Source organism: Lampris incognitus, chromosome 14 (genome assembly GCF_029633865.1).
Source record: "Lampris incognitus isolate fLamInc1 chromosome 14, fLamInc1.hap2, whole genome shotgun sequence".
NCBI classification, from domain to species: Eukaryota; Metazoa; Chordata; class Actinopteri; order Lampriformes; family Lampridae; genus Lampris; species Lampris incognitus.
This window is the reverse complement of record NC_079224.1, coordinates 22,438,177-22,458,430: the sequence shown is the minus strand read 5'-3', so window position 1 is coordinate 22,458,430 and position 20,254 is coordinate 22,438,177. Positions and strand designations below refer to the sequence as shown.

Here is a 20,254-nt window from a genome sequence, read left to right as displayed (position 1 = left end):
GGGGGGGGATTTTCCTCACGCCCAAGGTTGGACTACGCCCAAGGTTGGACTACCCTGGAGCGAACCCAGGACCTTCTTGCTGTGAGGCGACCGCGCTAACCACTGCGCCACCGTGCCGCCCCCACCAAATCAAAAAAAATCAAATATTAAAACACAGATAGAAAAGACCGAAAATCGAAAATAGTGATGTAACCTGCAGGCTTTGGCGTAGTTCCCAGCCTGAGGCAACAGTGCTAACCACTAGGCCACCGTGCCGCCCTGTAAGGCCAGTGATGCCAATGAAGTGTGGAAACTGATGATCTGCGAGGACTTGGCGGTGATGGGGAGGTGGAGGGGTGTGTAAAACAGCAGCACGAATGGCTAGAGGCGGAGAGAGAAACATATACTGCTCAAAAAAATAAAGGGAACACCTAAAAACACAATATAGACCTCGATGAATGAAATATTTCAGCTGAAAATCTTTATTTATTAGACAGAGGAATGTGTTTAGAGCAAAATAACCTAAGAATGATCAATGGAAATCAAAATCATTAGCCCATTAAGGTCTGGATTCAGAATCATACTCAAAATCAAAGTGGAAAATGAGAACATAGGCTGATCCAACTTCTGTGGAAATTCCTCAAGACGATTCAAAATGAGGCTCAGTAGTGTGTGTGGCCTCCACGTGCCTGTATGCACTCCCTACAACGTCTGGGCATGCTCCTGATGAGACGACGGATGGTCTCCTGAGGGATCTCCTCCCAGACCTGGTCAACTCCTGGACAGTCTGTGGTGCGACATCGCGTTGGCGGATGGTACGAGACATGATGTCCCAGAGGTGCTCAATTGGATTCAGGTCTGGGGAACGTGCAGGCCAGTCCATAGCATCAATGCCCTCGACATACAGGAACTGCTGACACACTCTGGCTACATGAGGACGAGCATTGTCATGCATGAGCAGGAACCCAGGGCCCACTGCACCAGCATATGGTCTGACAATGGGTCTGAGGATCTCATCCCGGTACCTAATGGCAGTCATGGTACCTCTGGCTAGCACGTAGAGGTCTGTGCGGCCCTCCAAGGATATGCCTCCCCAGACCATCACTGACCCACCGCCAAACCGGTCATGCTGGAGGATGTTGCAGGCAGCAGAACGTTCTCCACAGCGTCTCCAGACTCTCTCACGTCTGTCACATGTGTTCAGTGTGAACCTGCTCTCATCTGTGAAGAGCACAGGGCGCCAATGGCGAATCTGCCAACCAAGATGTTCTCTGGCAAAGGTTAATCGGGCTGCACGGTGTTGGGCTGTGAGCACAGGCCCCAATTGTGGACGTCGGGCCCTCATACCATCCTCATGCATTCTGTTTCTCACTGTTTGAGCAGAAACCTGCACATTAGTGGCCTGTTGAAGGTCGTTTTGTAGGGCTCCGGCAGTGCTCCTCCTGTTCCTCCTTGCACAAAGGACCAGATAGCGGTCCTGCTGAGGGTTTGTTGTCCTCCTGCGGCCCCCTCCACGTCTCCTGGTGTACTGGCCTGTCTCCTGGTACCTCCTCCATGCTCTGGACACTGTGCTGGGAGACACATCAAATCTTCTTGCCACAGCACGCATTGATGTGCCATCCTGGATGAGCTGCACTACCTGAGCAACTTCTGTAGGTTGCAGATACCGCCTCATGCCACCTCTAGTAGTGAGGGCACTAGCAAAATGAAAAACTAACCAAAGATCGGCCAGAAAAGATGAGGACAGGCAAATGGTCTGTGGCCACCACCTGCAAATCCATTCCTGTTATAGGGGTTGTCTTGCAAATTGTCTAATTTCCACCTGGTGGAAATTAGACAATTTACCAAAAGGTGAAATTGATTCACATATCAGTGTTGCTTCCTAACTGGACAGGTTGATATCTCAAAAGTGTGATTGACTTGGAGCTACATTGCATTGCTTATGTGTTCCCTTTATTTTTTTGAGCAGTGTATTTAAAAAAAGACAGCAGCAAGATGAAAGGCTAACCATGCAGGTGTGTGGCTGTGCTATTGGATAGATGAGAACAGGGGATGTGATCGGCTGATAACTCAATTAACAGCCACAGGTGATGACAGCAAGGGAAAATATGAGTGAGCATGCATGAAAGATGAGAATGGCAGGATAAAATAAGGAACATAACTACAGGCCTATGCATGGAAGAGATAGTCTTCCTGACTGAACTTTCACTAAAGCTCCATTTGCATTTGGCATTAAGTCGAGTGAAATAATGAATGCAGAAGTGTGGTAATCAATTTCTTGACAATATTTCTATAGGTATCATACAATTGACATAGGGCTTATCTTGCAAACCCAAGCTCAATGACTGCATGGTACATGTCAAGTCAATTTTATTTGTGTAGCCCATTATCCCAAATTACAGCTTTGCTTCAGTGGGCTTTACAGCAATAAAACACCCCGTCCTTAGATCCTCGCATCGGTTAAGGAACAACTCCCTAAAAAAACAAAACCTTTAAAAGGGAGGAAAAAATAGGAAGAAAGCTCAGGAAGAGCAACAGAGGAGGGATCTCTCTCCCAAGATGGACAGATGTGCAATGGATGTTGTGTTTACACAATTTACTGAATACAACATTGAAAGAGGATAACAGAATTATAATGGAATTATGAAATATATGAAGAATATGATGAGGAGGATGCCAAGCAGTGTTCAGACGCCACCGGAACAGCCCAGGACCCGAGCCACACGGCCACCACCACCATGTAGACCTGACAGGAAGACAGACTACACATGCACACAGGGGAGACTCACCTCACACCATTCACATTCGCGGGAGAAGAGACAAAACAATTATGCTTCTCGGATTCAATCTCTGACTTGTATAATGTTGACAACCTTCACATTGCTGCAATTTCTTCAATTCCTTGAACAGAGTCCCAACTATGCCCAGTTTGCTGTGGCAAATTTCAGCTGATTTGTCCATGGAGAAAGAGTTTACATAGCTAAGTGTTACTCAGTAGATGCAAAACATTGTGTAGGAAGATGAAGGGTGGCAACCTCTCTTACCTCAAGCTATGCTAACATGACCCTTGGTGCAAGATTGTGCAGTAACTTGTTCTGCGACTAACTTGTTCAGTTCTAAATCTGAATTTGTTCACTTAATGATTTACATTTCATTTACACAACTAGCTTTCCCGGGCTCACAGACAGCATATCTATTGCTACATTTGTGTGTGTACAATTTCTTTCTTTTTTTTGGAGTAGGGGATTTCCCTCCCCTTTTTCTCTCCTCAATTGTATCCGGCCAATTACCCCACTCTTCCGAGCTGTCCCGGTCACTGCTGCACCCCCTCTGCTGATCCGGGCAGGGCTGCAGACTACCACATGCCTCGTCCGATACATGTGGAGTTGTCAGCTGCGTCTTTTCACCTGACAGTGGGGAGTTTCACCAGGAGGATGTAGCACATGGGAGGATCACACTATTTCCCACAGTTCCCCCTCCCATGAACAGGCACCCCACCCGACCAGAGGAGGTGCTAGTGCAGCAACCAGGACACATATCCATATCAGGCTTCCCACCCGCAGACACGGCCAATCGTGTCTGTAGGGATGCCCGACCAAGCCGGAGGTAACATGGGGATTTGAACTGGCGATCCCCGTGTTGGTAGGCAACAGAAGCGACTGCCACACCACCCGGACACCCATGTGTACAATTTCTGCATATGTGATGCTCTCTGGAAAGTGATGGTAAGCCATTTGACCCTGCACTGACAAGTCAAAGAGCCAGCTTTGCTTTGTTTTCTTGTTCCAGTCTGGTTTGGATTGTTTCCCATATTTGCATCCCTGCATCTTTATAGCTCTGTGGGCCAGATCAAGCTCAAGAGTTGAACACACTGATCATTTGTGATATTTAGTTTTCCTCTCATTGAGAGAACTTAAAGAACGTTGGGCCTGTGCAAAACCTGGGCCGTCCAATCTTAGCTTTGCAGACTGCTCCATGGAGGCTACTTGGTTGAGACCCAACACATCAGCATTGTTGGTAGGCAACGGAATAGACCGCTACGCTACCCGGACGCCAAGCCTCTTGTCTGACACGCGTGGCTAGGGTGGCCATGCAAAAGCTATTTTGCAGACAGGCACCAATACACAAGCCCGCCCCCCCCCCCCCCCGGGGCCTTAATGTATCAAAGTTGGTCTTAATAAAATTTCAACTTTTTTATTATACTATAAACTATACAGCTTTAACCACATTTTTAGACAACGTTTGAAATGGTATCCCACAGCTAGCAGCCACGTTTAAGTTGTCACACCTCAAAAACCTGTTTTTGGGGGTTTTTTTTTCCTCCTCTAAAATGTTTGAAAGCATTTGCTATCAGCCACCTTATTGTAAATGATTTTGCCTTGAGCTCAGTGCGGATTACCAGTAGTCTCCCAATTATTACAACCATATATCCCCAGGCAAACCCCTTTTAAGCACTGCTTTGTCGCTCTACAAGGGGTTTTCAAAGTCTCGGGTTCACAGGGAATTTTGATTAAAGGACTACATGTTTAACTTCCTCTGATTCCAGAGGATCTCATCTCCGAGAACATAAGAAGAAGGGGGAAGAAACACCGGATGTTTAGATGTCATGAATCTGTACAGCCAACCGGAGCTCCCACCTTTTGTTATCTCGTTGTTCTGCTGATTTTCTCCCGTCGGCGCTTTTGTATGAGGAGACGTCAGGCCGGGCTGTGTGCATTTCTACATGGACGCATAATCAACACCAACTGGGAGGCATTTCAAACGGGTTCTTGGAGTATGACACTTACTTGAGTTTTGTTTGTGTGTGTGTGTGTGTGAGTGTGTGTGTGTGTGTGAGAGAGAGAGAGAGAGAGAGAGAGAGAGAGAGAGAGAGAGAGAGAGAGAGAGAGAGAGAGAGAGAGAGAGCAAGAGAGGGTATGCAATAGTGTGTGTGTGTGTGTGAGAGAGAGAGAGCGAGAGAGAGCAAGAGAGGGTATGCATTAATGTGTGGGTGTGTGTGTGTGTGTGTGTGTGAGAGAGAGAGAGAGAGAGAGAGAGAGAGAGAGAGAGAGAGAGAGAGAGAGAGAGAGAGAGAGAGCGAGAGAGAGCAAGAGAGGGTATGCATTAATGTGTGGGTGTGTGTGTGTGTGTGTGTGAGAGAGAGAGAGAGAGAGAGAGAGAGAGAGAGAGAGAGAGAGAGAGAGAGAGAGCAAGAGAGGGTATGCATTAGTGTGTGTGTGTGAGTGAGAGAGAGAGAGAGAGAGAGAGAGAGAGAGAGAGAGAGAGAGAGAGAGAGAGAGAGAGAGAGAGATAGTCCATGGGCCAGACGATATTTCGGTACACTCAAGGTGGCAAAACTTACTTATAATTTTTGAAAGGATCCATGTCTGTAGATGATATTTTGGTATGATAACCATTCCTGAGTGGCAGCTGTATCACAGTTATCAGCTCATGAAGTTAACCAACCGCTAAACTAAATTGCATTTTAGACGCTGGTGCATATCCTGGTTTAGCCTCATGGTCAGGACATTTTTCAATGTTCTATAATATTGTCTTTGGTATCGTTTTAAAGGGGATCTTCTTAGCTTTCATTCAAGCCCTGTTGTGGATATTTCTCACAAATATAGAGGTCACTTGAGCTCTTCAACCCGTCAATAACACACATCTTTCTGCAATTTTCGCCTAAACTATATACTTTCTTTTAGCCCTGTGGCATCTAGGAATATCAGGGACACAAAACACAAACACTGGAATACTCACAGGACTGTAAAGATTCAGGAAATGTATAATATACCCATACTATTTCATTGTTTGAGGTGATTGTGAGCCTTAAATGAGAACTAGACCAAAGCCAGTTAGGTCACAAACTGGTCTCTATACATTTGTTTAAATACACAATCAAAATACATGATAAAAAGGAATACCATAGTGAGGTAATAAACTATTTTAATATTTTAAACAACATTGACATTTACATATACTTAGTCAATGATACATGTAATCCCATATCATTAGTGGGTATATGTAATGGTAATGGGTAGGGTAATGGGTATATGTGAATATGGTTACATTATTGTTATCAAGCTCTGGGTAACCAAGTCCAGAATCAACATCCTGTGCATCAATAGACTACTACCACAGTAATACCATCAGAATCATCACACTGTCATTCATCAAACTGCTCGTTTCTCTCATCATCTTGTGGGGTACTTAGGATTTAGTAGCCCCCCATCTATTTTTTATTTTATATACCTACCTTCTATTTCAGATACTTACCTTCATTGACCACTCACTACTAGTAAAGAGGAGAATTGTCTGCTGTGTTGTTGTGATAGCCGGTTCTCGCCACAGGAGGGCACTGCAGGTTAATTGCTTCTAGCCTGTGTGACGTAGTGCTGGCTCCCGCGGTGCACTCTGGGGCATTCGGGTAGAGTCGTCAGATGAGTGTTGCCGTTCGTATAGTTAGCCATGCTCTGAAAACGTGTCCTCTGTAATGTCTATTTGACAGGTAAGCAGACTAGTTAGACATATGGAATTAGGATGGTGATTAAATATGATGTGTAGGTGGGATATGGATGCCTATTAGAAATACCCACGAAGGGACTTTCATATTTATTTTGATAACGTCATATCACTGGCTAACGTTAGCTAGATTGCTAGCGAGTTGCTAACGTTAGCATAGCCATAGCTCCCGCGGTCTGAACCCATTGTTCTGTAGCTTGGCTTTGACATTGTCTGTATGTGTGATTAGTCTCCCTTTACTATGTTTAGTGTCTCCACACTGTGTAAATATGAAGGTAGGCCTATGTGTGTTGCTATTTTGATCCCCCCATGTTCCGTAACGTTATATACTGTTTAGCTTTGCTAGCGGTGGGCTAGACTAATGTGAATTTATGGAAGAATATATTTGGTGCTCTTATTGTGTATAAATTGGAGATGAGTGTTGCCGTTCGTATAGTTAGCCATGCTCTGAAAACGTGTCCTCTGTAATGTCTATTTGACAGATGGAGTAAAACAACAAAAACACCAGCCCTTGTAAGTGTCATTCTTATCAAGTGTGCTACAAATATTGGTGCCGAAACCCGGGATCAGCGCCATTGCCACCATTGTCAGGAGAAGAAGTGGGGAGCGGAGTGAGAACACGTGACCAACAATGGAACTGGAGCTTGAGCAACTGCAAGACAGGCTGAGTGAGACCCTCCTGCAGTTAGGGCTGGACCAGTTAAAAGAGGTGTGTGTTATTGCTAAAGTCCCCACTGAAAACCAGACAAAGAGGCATGCGCTGATCAGACTTATTAGTGAAACTGTGGATGAAGCAATTGAGAAGGAGGATGAAGAGGTAGCACGTCAGTTTCTGTCCAGACTAGTGGACCTCTCTAGTGAAATGAAGCAGAGAGGGGCGGAGTCACATACTGGTGCAGGTGCAGACAGTACTAACAAGGATGCTGCTGAATTGGCAAGCTTACATGAACAATATCAGGCCTTACAGTCCAGCTTTACTGCATCCACAAAAGCGCTTGAGGAAGAGATATCATGCCTCAGTGAGAAACTAAGTCTTAAAGAACCCAGCAGACCTAGTCAACCTTCAAACCCAATCCCGTCAGTAATCCAACCCTCTGAAGTGACCATACGCAGAGACTTTAAGATAAATGGCCAAATAGGAGAACGGGGGCAGATAGACAAGTTGTCTTATATAAATCTTACGCATCAGATTGATATGGAGGTGAGAAAAGGCCACAGCGAGTTGGAGATAATAGAGGCTGTAATCCGAGCCATCAGCCCTGGGCTGACTCTCCGTGACTTGTTAGAGATCAAAACCGAACTCACCCTCCCTCAGCTGAGGACCATTCTGAAAGGCCATTTCAAAGAGGATAGCTCTGTGGACCTATATCACCGACTAATCAACATCACACAGGACAGTCAGGAGTCACCACAGAACTTCCTGTTCCGAGCCATAGCATGTAAAGAGAGACTCTTAGCAGCAGCGAGAGAGCCTGGCTCTGATGAACAATACAGCCCTGAACTGATACAGAAGAAGTTCCTAAGAGCTGTGGGAACTGGGCTAGTGAATGACCAGGTAAAATATCAGCTCAAGAGCTATCTCGATGATCAAGCAACTACTGATGATGTTCTCATTGTTAAGATGATAGAGGCCGCAAGTTTCGAGTCAGAGAGACAGCGGAAATTCAAGAAGAGCTCCCACAGTAAGGAAACCAGAGTGCGGGAAGTGCGAGCTGAGGCACATCAGTATCTAGGAGCGGAAGCTGCAGTGGTCGGGGGTCAGGAGTCGTCGCCATCAACATCCGCGAGTGTGAAAGCCCTTAAGACACAGGCAGGGAACCAAAAGGAGTCTGCGTTCTACGAGATAATCCAACAGCTGAAAGGAGAAATGGAACAGATGAGAAAAGCCATGAACCACTCCTCTGGCCAAAGACCTTCTCGTCAGCAGCAGCCTGTGAGGAAGCGCGGATGCAAAGCCTGTCAAGACAGTGAAAGGGGCGACCAGTGCAACCACTGTTTCAAATGCGGACAGAGTGGCCATCTTTCAAGAGGGTGTAGAGCTCAGAGGCCTGAAAAATCGGAGCAGGTAGACACATCTAGCTGTACTGTCACCAGCAAGCTCATCGACGACAGTATTCAGCTACTAGAAGCCAGAGAGTCTGCCTGACAGCGAGACGAGGCAGGGCGGGAACAGCAAGCACCCACAGTGAGTCATATCTCCTCAAAACGCCAGTCACAGCTGCTGAACCTAATTGGAAAGAAATACATGATAAACTGTTACATTGATGGTGTAGCCACACAGGCATTGTGGGATACCGGGTCGCAGGTCTGCCTAATCAGTGAAGAATGGAGGAGAAAACATCTCCCACACACCAAGGTGAGAAGCACAGAAGAGATCCTTGGCCCTGGCACCCTGACTGGTAAAGCAGCAAACCAGACAACCATTCCTTTCTCTGGATGGGTGGAAGTGACTGTCCAGTTAGCACCGAATAGCACCACTCAGACCCCACCAATGGAACTCACTGTGCCAATACTAGTAACCACACACCAGGGCACCGCAGAAGAACCGATCATCGGTTACAATGTAATTGAACACCTGTTAGAGTCTGGAGCTGGACAGCCATCAAGTGTAATCACAAAGGCACTAAGCATTGCGTTCGCGGTTGACTACAAGAAGGCTGAAGTCCTCGTGAAGCTGATAAAGAGCCGAGATGATATGGAAGGTGAGGGGATGGTTAAAGTGGGCCGAGAAAGCATGACTATTCCGGCGGGCCAGACAAAGACTGTTAAGTGTGGTGTTAGAGCAGGGCCCCTCCAAGCAGACCAGAACGTCCTCTTTGAGCCTAATGTGAACCCAAAGTGGCCAGAGGGCCTGAAGGTGGATGAAAACATTGTATGTTTACAGAAGGGAACCTGGTCACGCATCGCTGTCCCAGTGACTAACGTCACAGCTCATGACATCACACTGCCGCCACGGACTCCCCTGGGGCAGACCCAAAGAACTAGAGCCATCTACCCTGCCGCCGTGAAGCCGTTGGATGTGGATGGGACTAGTACAGTGAACCCAGTCATCCCAGGGACCTCCACAACAGGTACAGAACGAAGACCTGTGATTAGAGACACAACAAAGCTGAAAGGGCCAGGTGATGTCAAGACGGAACACCAGGAGGAAGATCGATGGGACCCGCCTGTCCCTCTGAACCACCTGACACCTGAACAACAACTGCAGGTGAGAGAGCTACTGCGGGAGGAGAGTAGTGTGTTCGCACGCGATGACCATGATGTGGGGACTATTCCATCACTCCAGCTCAAGATCCGCCTGAGTGACACCACACCGGTGAAGCGGACATACACATCAGTCCCAAAGCCTCTTCATAAAGAAGTGAAGGAATACCTCGAGGATTTACTGAACAGAGGCTGGATAACTAAGTCAAAATCACCCGACTCAAGCCCAATCGTGTGTGTGCGGAAAAAGGATGGGAGCCTCCGCCTCTGCTGTGACTACCGTGAGTTGAACAAGAGGTCCATCCCAGACCGCCATCCAATACCACGCATCCAGGATATGCTCGACAGCCTGAAGGGGAGTGCCTGGTTTTCTGTCTTGGATCAGGGGAAGGCATATCACCAGGGGTTTCTTGAGGAGTCCAGCCGCCCACTGACTGCATTCATCACCCCGTGGGGATTATATGAATGGGTGAGAATTCCCTTCGGACTGTCCTCAGCACCAGCAGAGTTCCAGAGGTCCATGGAGGAATGTTTGATTGGGCTGAGGGACGACATTTGTCAGCCGTATTTAGATGACAACCTGGTCCACTCAACCACATTCGACGAACACCTCCAGCACCTGAGAAGAGTACTGCACCGCTACAGAAGCCATGGAATCAAGCTGACGGCAAGAAAATGTGAACTCTTCAAAAACCAAGTAAGGTTCCTGGGAAGGCTTGTGACCAAGGATGGATACACCATGGACCCCGCTGATGTGGCCCCGGTCCAGGCACTGAAGGAGAGAGAACCTACGACCATCGGAGAGCTCAGGAAGATGCTGGGATTCATCTCGTATTACCGGCCCTACATACCTATCTTCTCCCGAATCGCAAGGCCTCTCTATGACCTCCTCACCCCAGAGAAGACAGCAGCGGGGAAGCTCAAACAAAAGAGAAAGGACAAGGGGAGGAAGGGCTCCCGAGACCATCTGCCCTCCTCTCACCCAGTTAAGTGGACAGCTGAACACCAACAGGTCCTCTGTCAGTTGATTGAATTCCTCATCCAGCCACCAGTGTTGGGCTACCCAGACTTTGAACAGCCCTTTATCCTTCACTGCGACGCGTCACGAGAGGGCCTCGGGGCAGTATTGTATCAAAGACAGTCACAGGGTGGGCTGGCAGTCATCGCGTATGGGTCTAGGACACTGACAACTCCTGAGAAGAACTACCATCTCCACTCAGGGAAGTTGGAGTTCCTCGCGATGAAATGGGCCATATGTGAGAGATTTAGAGATTACCTCTACCACGCTCCATCATTCACTGTCTACACAGACAATAATCCCCTCACCTATGTGCTCACGACAGCCAAACTGAATGCGACCACCCACAGGTGGGTAGCAGAGTTAGCCGATTTCCAGTTCTCTATCAAGTACCGGCCTGGACGAGCCAATGGGGACGCAGATGGCCTCTCACGCATGCCGATGGAGCAGTACATGCAGACCTGTTCACAAGAAGTACACCCCGAGGTCATGAACAGTGTGACCCAGGCGCTGTCAGTACAGCTGGAGAGAGCTGAGCCTTGGATGTGTCCGGTAACCATAGCCACAGCACTAGCCGAGTTTGAGAAGGAACATACATCACCTGTGGCAGAGATACCCAATCAGACGGTGAGAGACGCCCAGAGGGAGGATGCTGTCATTGGTGAGGTGCTGAAGTACATAACCTCCAATCAGTGGCCTCGGGGAAAAACACAGTGTGCGAGCAGGGGTGTTGCGACACTCATGAGAGAGAAGCATCGGCTGTGCCTTGATGATGATGGCATCCTGCGCCGGAAAACAGCTACCCGAACTCAGCTAGTCCTGCCGAAAAAGTTCCATGAGCTGGTGTATAAAGAACTGCACAGAGACCTGGGCCATCTAGGCGTGGAGAGGGTGTTGCATCTGTTGAGGGACCGTTTCTATTGGCCTCACATGCAGAAAGATGTGGAACATTACATCACACAGGTGTGTAGCTGCCTGAAGACCAAGCGCCCCAACAAACCAACCAGAGCCCCTCTCACCAACATCGTGACCACACACCCATTTGAGATGGTCTCCATTGACTTCTTACACTTAGAGAAGTGTAAGGGAGGGTACGAGTATATACTGGTGGTTATGGACCACTTTACCCGTTTTGTTCAAGCCTATGCATGCAGAAACAAAGCTGCCAAGACCGCCGCAGAGAGGGTATTCGGGGACTTTGTGCTGAGATTTGGTTTCCCGGCGACGCTGCACCATGACCAAGGGAAGGAGTTTGACAATAAGCTCTTCGCCAAGCTGCAGTAGTACAGTGGAGTCAGGGGTTCTCACACAACACCGTATCACCCGCAAGGAAATGGTCAGGTCGAGCGTTTCAACAGAACGGTTCTGGCGATGCTGAGAAACCTGCCAGCGGTTGCGAAAACGGATTGGAAAGCGTCACTCCCAAAGGTGATACATGCATACAACTGCACCCGAAATGAAGCGACCGGATTTGCACCTTACTATCTGTTGTTCGGCAGAAATCCAAGACTTCCCATTGACCTGATGTTTGGCCTTAGAGCAAAGGACCAGGCACTATCCCATCAAGAATATGCAGAGAAGTGGAAGGCCCGCATGAATGACGCCTATCGCCTAGCATCAGAGACAGCACGGAAGGAGGGGGCCAGAAACAAAACACTATACGACAAAAAGGCCCACGGGACAGAGCTGTATCCCGGATGCAGGGTTCTCATCCGCAACCTGAACGAGAAAGGAGGACCGGGGAAATTAAGACCATTCTGGGAGGACCAGGTGCATGTAGTAACACAGAGGAAGCACGCCGACAGCCCTGTGTATGAGCTGAAGCCGGAGAATGGAAAAGGACGAACCAGAATCATGCATAGGAACCTTCTTCTGCCATGCGACTTCCTGCCGGTGGAACCAAGAGAAGAGGACTTACCTGTGAAACCTAGACGGGAGAGAAAGAAGACAGACAGACAAATGCAGTGGAACCAGGAACAGGACAGTGACTCAGATGATGAGGATAACTGGAGATGCATCGTGGGACGACCAACAGTCAGAGCCAGTGAGCGGATCCAGAGTCAGCTGAGCCCAGACGCCTTGGAGTTCTATCCGGAGGAAAGAGACGGTCAAGATGAAGAGGATTTTGCAGAGCAGCCTGCAACAATAGAGGACAATGGGACAGTGTCAGAGAATGGCGAGACATCTGGAGCTGAAGAAGAGGATGAGCCCGATGACGACAAGAGCCCGGAAGATGCCTTGCAGCCTCCACCAGAAGATGCCTTGCAGCCTCCTCCAGGGGAAGCTGTGCAGAGAAAAAGCATATCCTTTGAGAAATAGAAAACCTACACCAGTGTTTACTTATCACAGACTAGGGCAGCCTAGTGTGTCTGGTAGATAAGCAAATCAGACAAGTCAGTATAAATAAATAAATGAAAAAAAAAATGTTAAAAAAAACCCCAAAAAAAACCAAAAAAAACTTTTGACATGTTACAATTGTTATAGCTATGTGATTTTAGTTGTCCTGTGATCACCAGACATAGAGTTACTGTAGCATTGGTGTTTTAGAACACACCTGTTACCACCAGGGATATTACTATTACAAAGTTATTTGCTTTTAGTCAGATACTATAGCTCCCCGGCCTCAAGACGGACGAAGCAGTGGATTCAAGTGCACATTATTTACTGCAAACATATACCATTAATAGGAGATGTGTGTTATATGTTATGACTGATTACAGTACAGTATCCAGATTGACTACTGCTTAGTAATAACCTATCTTTTCAATGACAAGTTATGCAATGTGGACTGGTAGATTTGTTATGTCGGGACGCCATTATCTTTTTGAGGGGAGAGTGTGGGGTACTTGGGATTTAGTAGCCCCCCATCTATTTTTTATTTTATATACTTACCTTCTATTTCAGATACTTACCTTCATTGACCACTCACTACTAGTAAAGAGGAGAATTGTCTGCTGTGTTGTTGTGATAGCCGGTTATCGCCACAGGAGGGCACTGCAGGTTAATTGCTTCTAGCCTGTGTGACGTAGTGCTGGCTCCCGCGGTGCACTCTGGGGCATTCGGGTAGAGTCGTCAGATGAGTGTTGCCGTTCGTATAGTTAGCCATGCTCTGAAAACGTGTCCTCTGTAATGTCTATTTGACAGGTAAGCAGACTAGTTAGACATATGGAATTAGGATGGTGATTAAATATGATGTGTAGGTGGGATATGGATGCCTATTAGAAATACCCACGAAGGGACTTTCATATTTATTTTGATAACGTCATATCACTGGCTAACGTTAGCTAGATTGCTAGCGAGTTGCTAACGTTAGCTTAGCCATAACTCCCGCGGTCTGAACCCATTGTTCTGTAGCTTGGCTTTGACATTGTCTGTATGTGTGATTAGTCTCCCTTTACTATGTTTAGTGTCTCCACACTGTGTAAATATGAAGGTAGGCCTATGTGTGTTGCTATTTTGATCCCCCCATGTTCCGTAACGTTATATACTGTTTAGCTTTGCTAGCGGTAGGCTAGACTAATGTGAATTTATGGAAGAATATATTTGGTGCTCTTATTGTGTATAAATTGGAGATGAGTGTTGCCGTTCGTATAGTTAGCCATGCTCTGAAAACGTGTCCTCTGTAATGTCTATTTGACAGATGGAGTAAAACAACAAAAACACCAGCCCTTGTAAGTGTCATTCTTATCAAGTGTGCTACAATCTGACTCCCCAAGTTCAAAGTCCAGTTCTGGACCATCCTGCTGTTTTTGGTTACTGCAGGTCTGTAACCTGCACATGTCTGTGCATGGAAGTCCATTTGACAGGCACATGCAGCTTGGCATTTTGCATGAATGCACACACTTGCATGTTAGCATTTCCAAGACCACATCTGGTGCAGGTGGGGAGCGCATCCAGTAAATGGCCAGCTTGCCTTCATCGTCTGTCCATCCATACTCAGTAGGGCTTGGCACCACAGGGTTAGCTTCAGACAGCACTTCCATATTGCTGCCTGATAGTTGGCTCGTTGAACATGCATAAAGAGACAGTCTCTACATGGTGGCAGCTGGCTGGACTCAACCTCTCCCCTTTTGGTGCAGAAGAACTGGTAACGCAGTTTGTTCACCTCAGCAGTGCTGCTATTAGCAACATACATCCGACAGGTGAACTGCTCAATTTTCTGGAACAGCTCATCACTCACATTCCATGTCTGTCCCAGTTGACTAAAAGTCTCTTGGCAGGAAGTGTGCTTTCTCACTATCTTCAGGGCATTCAGCTTCCCTCGACCAGCGAATGCACTGACAGTGTCGCAGCCTGTGAAGGCATGTAAGCCAATTAGGCTGTCACAGATGCTGTCTCCAAGTGAACTTGCCAGTTTGGTGATGTCGACAAACCGAGTGCGGTTCTGAGTCCCACACTTCTGGTAGATGGGACAGGTGATGTCCTTCTGGAAGCCAAGACAAAGCACCATGACATCAGTGTCCTCAGCTGTGATGATAACTGACTTTGAGCCCGCATTTGCTGCATGCAGTGCATGCAGGAGCAGATGGGTGTCAGCTTCTTCATGTGTGGAGTGCAGTTCTGCTGCTTGCTCACACCCATCTTCTGTCAACTTGTAGCAGGTTTCCTCACAGGTCATGTACAACACCTTGCCATGCAGCATAGCTCTGTATCGTGGGAGTTTCCACTCTTCCACCAGAAACTTGATGAGACTGGTCTTGTTGGAGGAACTGCACAGAAATTTTCTCCACTGCTGGACGTGGTGTCCCCCTGCAAGATTCTTGTACTGGAGAGTGATGTCTCCACCCCGGTTCAGTCGTTCAGCATCTTTGATCGAAGTCTGGTGATAGACATCAAAAACAACATCAATCCTCCCACTCTGTGCTCCCTCATGGAGGACCTGGGTCAAGGCTGACTCTGCCACCTGTGCAAAGGTTTTGTTGTTGCCATTCATTTTTTGGACCAGGCTCATCCCATCAATGATGGAAGTAGATGGGATTGGGATGTCTTCTGCAGGAGATACATTCTTTTCAAGCTCTCTGGCAAGTGCAGCCTTGTTTGTTTTTCGTAAGGACCCATCAGCATTTGCCAGTGCCCATGGTAGTGGGCCCAATGGGTAGGCAAGGACATCCTTCAGATTCACCTTCCTGCTTTCAGCCACCAGGATCATGTGACTGAAAAGGTTTCTATCTGCCTTCAGAACCACATCCTGTGCTTTCTTTCCATGAGCTTGTTTTGTGCTGACATTGGAGAATGTTTTCAGACTTTGCTTGGTCATCTTGTCGTGGAATTTCACAGGTGGTGGGTCTGCATCTAACCTTGTTTGCTGGAATGCTTGGTAGGCCTCTTCTCCTTTCTCAAGAGCTCTCAAGAGATCTATGGTCACATCAGGTGGAGCCATGTTGCCAGTGGAGAGGCTAACCAAATCAATCTCATCAGGGGACATAGGATTGAGCCAGTTATTCTCCATAAGGTCCATGAGAGACTGGACATCTGCTTCATCTCTCTTGATCCTTGGACTCTGTAGATCTGGATGAGACCATTTGCACCTGCCTTGACCTGTCAGGTCTCTCAGCTGTCTGAGGTACATGCTTCTATACTCAGCTGTGAGATAATATTTGGTCACAGCTCCTGGCTTCAAGCTGAATCCCTTTGTCCCTCCAGCTGTTCGGGTGTCTTTGTTCACCATTTCTTCTATAGCTTGGTCAACAGGGATTCGGCCAAAGGGATTGGTGGAGCCCAGTTGGACTGAGAAGCCTCCTTCCATGAATTCTGTGTACACATCTGGGTGTGTGATGGGCAGCTCAGACATCTGGGCGTAGTAGTAGGGGAGGTAGCGTGCATAATTCATCCTGTCATAAGCAAAGCACCATGGGATCATTGCTCGAATGCTAGCCAAGTGTAGCATCCAGTCTCCCTCTCTGGATGCTCGGATGAGCCCCAACAAGATTTCAACCATGTCCAAATAGGACATCCAGAAGTTCGAGAGGCTGCCGTTTCCACCTCTAAGGAACTCATGGTAGACTTCAAATAGATCCATGATGCGTGTACAAGAGCTGTTCTCGAGGACCTCCGTCAAAGCATGTTGTGAGACTTCTTTCCCAAGGCTGTCAATGGTCTTCAGTGTCTCATTCAGGTGAACCATGTAATTCCTGTGAGTTTCTTCCAACCAGGACAGGAAACCATTCAAGGTCAGTCGCATGAGAGCCTCATACAGGAGCTTGTGTAGTCGTACTGCCCTGTTGTACTTGCGGCCATCCATAACACCAGCAATTGAGCCTTCTGCAATCATGCCAGACTCATTGCAGAGGTCTTTGAGTCCAGCATCTTGGAAACGCTTTCCTATTATTGCCAGCAGTGTGCAGATGGTGTGGAATACCCCAAGCCTAACGATGATATCATGGAACTTGTCATGGTGTTTCCATGTGATCTCGACAGCCTTCGCATACAGGGCTTGGTCAAAGACACAGACAATCTTCCTCAGGCCTAAGCACTGCATGATGCTCAGTGACTGGTTAAGCACCTCGTTGACAGTAGACATTTGTGTCGCTGAGCATTGATGGTAGGCAGATAGCCTATATTGTCGGGGATGACCGTCATCTCTCCTCGAGTCAGGATGTTGAAGCCTGTCCAGCTGCTGACTGACTGTTCTTCTTGTTGTGACATGCGTGCTAGGACCCAAAGAAGGTTTTTCTCTCTGGCAAGCTTAGTATTGGCTGCAGTATCGGCATCTGACTTTTTGCTTTGTGGTGGCCCTACCCGTTGTCCAGCATTGTAAGTTGGTAACATTGGTGGGGGTCCATCAATGCTTTTCTTCTTTGTTTTGGGAACAGTGGGCATGGGTTGGACAGGAAGTGGGTTGACTGGCTTTGCTTGCACAGCAATCCCATTGACTCTGTGAGATGTTCCCTCATCACTGACAGTTTCTTCAAGACGGTCGATATTGTCCCAGGCTAAAGTTGTGAATATGCCAGGATGGATGTTAGCTGGAAGGGCAATGCCACTCCCTGATGATGAGAGTTTCTGGAGACACAGGGCAGTGTTGATCTCTTCCATATGTGAATAGGACACACTGTGACCAAGTCGGTTGAGGATGTTTATCAACTCTACATTTCCTGTCAACGATTTGACACTGAATGGCAGAACAATGTGCTTGGAAGGCTTGGTATTTCCACATGTCACTGCATATACTATGTCATGGCCAAATGACTGCAGAAGGCACTGCACTCTCTGGGATGCATGATCAGGATCATTTGAGCCTGTGAGTAGAGAGTACAGGAAGATAATGAGCGACTCTGGAATGGTAGGACATTCTGCTTCTGGTCTGACTTCAGGCGGCCAGGTTTGAGGAACATCTTGACTTTTAATGTCTGCTCTCAATTTGATGGCTGCTTTGGCTATAACATCTTGTGCACTGACACTTTTCAGGGTCTGCAGCTCCCTTTTGAGAGACTGATTTTCTTTGGCAAGTTCCCTCATGGACAAGTTATCGGGATAGAGGAGGAATTTTCCTTTCTCATCAGGGAATATCTGCAAGGCTCCAGCAAACTCACTCTCCAGGTTTCGCCTTATGTGCTTCTTGGTTGATTCCTTGACTTGGGCAATGCCTTGGGAGTTCATTGAAGCTACCAGTCTAGAAGAGAGATCAGTCATTGTCATCACTTGAGGATTGCCAAAAAGCTCCATCCTGATGAAGAGGAACAGCTCATTGTATGCCTTATTCACAGCAGCTTCATACTGGGCTGCAGCATCATCATCTTCATTGCTGGCAACCTCTCCTTTGGAAACCTCTTCTTTGGTGTAAAGTCTATAGCATGACCTGTGGTAGTGCCCTTCAGCTGCTACAAGGTCTCTACTCACAATGGCAAGGATTCTGCTGTCCCTTTTCTTTGTGGCTGCACTCCTGATCTTTGCATCAGCTCGCAGTTCTCGACACTGCACCAGTACTTCTCTCGTATTCTGTCTCTTGGAATATTTGCTGTTTTTCTGACAAAATATGCACTCTGCATCATAAGTCCTAGATGTACTTGGAGCATGTCGAGCTCCTCTCTTAGATTGTTTCTCTTCAGCAGAGACACAACTTTTCTTTTCTTTTGCAAGGAGGCCATCAAGAATTTGCTTCATAGTGAAGATACTGCGACACTTTCTGTGGTAGTAGATTGCTGGAATCTGTCCCTCAGGAATGTCTTTTGCCAGTTTCAAAACTGGTGCATGATTTCGTATCTGAGCTGCCCTGAGCAGAGTTCTCCATGAGTCGACACTTTGTAGTGAAACCAGCTTATCTGTATCATCAGAACAGTGGATAATGCACTCCACCCGTGGGCGCTTTGGTATTGGGTAAAAACTTGCTTGTTCACCAGTGGCCATATTCAGTCAGTTTTCACCTGCCACATACAAACAAATACATGTAACTTAGGTGTATGAACACTACTAAAACAAAGTTTACTTTGCTTCACCAGCGTCATATTACCATTATTTATCTTACATAGCCACAAATAGATACATTACCTAGTTGCTATGCAACAGCTGTATTTTGTCCACATGAGGCCGCTAAAATCAACACAAGATGAAAGTTCCTCGTAGCCACTTTAACTAATCATATTAACATATACATTAAAAGAACATGCTAACATTATGGGAAATTAGCTTACAATCTTCTCCAGAGTGAGACAAGAAGATAGATACCAGTTTCCTCTATATGTGTTTAGTAGAAAGCTATCTGGCTGCACGTTAGCATAGCTTAGCACAATGAATGGAAGTACACAGTACTGGTTATCCTTGGTTGTTGGCCAACTAAGAACTGTCCCAGAGTTTAAGCTAGGCTAATCAGTACCAGGGGTGTTGAAATGCTATATTTGTAAAAATCTGGGCAAATACACAATCGTGAGAGGCACAGAAACAGGTTTCCTGAAAGAAAAATGAAATAGCTGCTCATTTGGAAAGGTTATCATGTATTATTTTACTTCTGTTAGTGTACCAAATAAAATGGCACCAGTGAAGTTGTGTCACCTTGGGTGATATCGATATCTGGTCTGACCCATGGACTAACTGGCTTTGGTCTAGTTAGTTTCTTAGTAATAATGCCCTTCTAATTTAAGGTTCACAATCACCTCACACAATGAAATAGTATGGGTATATTATACATTTCCTGAATCTTTACAGTCCTGTGAGTATTCCAGTTTTTGTGTTTTGTGTCCCTGATATTCCTAGATGCCACAGGGCTAAAAGAAAGTATATAGTTTAGGCGAACATTGCAGAAAGATGTGTGTTATTGACGGGTTGAAGAGCTCAAGTGACCTCTATATTTGTGAGAAATATCCACAACAGGGCTTGAATGAAAGCTAAGAAGGTCTCCTTTAAATGATACCAAAGACAATATTATAGAACATTGAAAAATGTCCTGACCATGAGGCTAACCAGGATATGCACCAGCGTCTAAAATGCAATTTACTTTAGAGGGTAGTTAACTTCATGAGCTGATAACTGTGATACAGCTGCCACTCAGGAATGGTTATCATACCAAAATATCATCTACAGACATGGATCCTTTCAAAAATTATAAGTAAGTTTTGC

At 46.8% G+C, this 20,254-nt stretch overlaps 1 protein-coding gene across 1 annotated transcript in view; it reads right to left on the bottom strand.

Annotated features, from left to right (window-relative positions):
• Positions 1–240: 240 nt before the first annotated feature.
• LOC130124375 (regulator of G-protein signaling 18-like) overlaps positions 241–20,254 on the bottom strand; it is a 22,676-nt gene continuing 2,662 nt past the window's right edge. The window contains exon 5 of the mRNA XM_056293831.1: positions 241–360. Coding sequence (XP_056149806.1) covers positions 241–360 — 120 coding nt within the window. The remainder of the gene's footprint in view (positions 361–20,254) is intronic.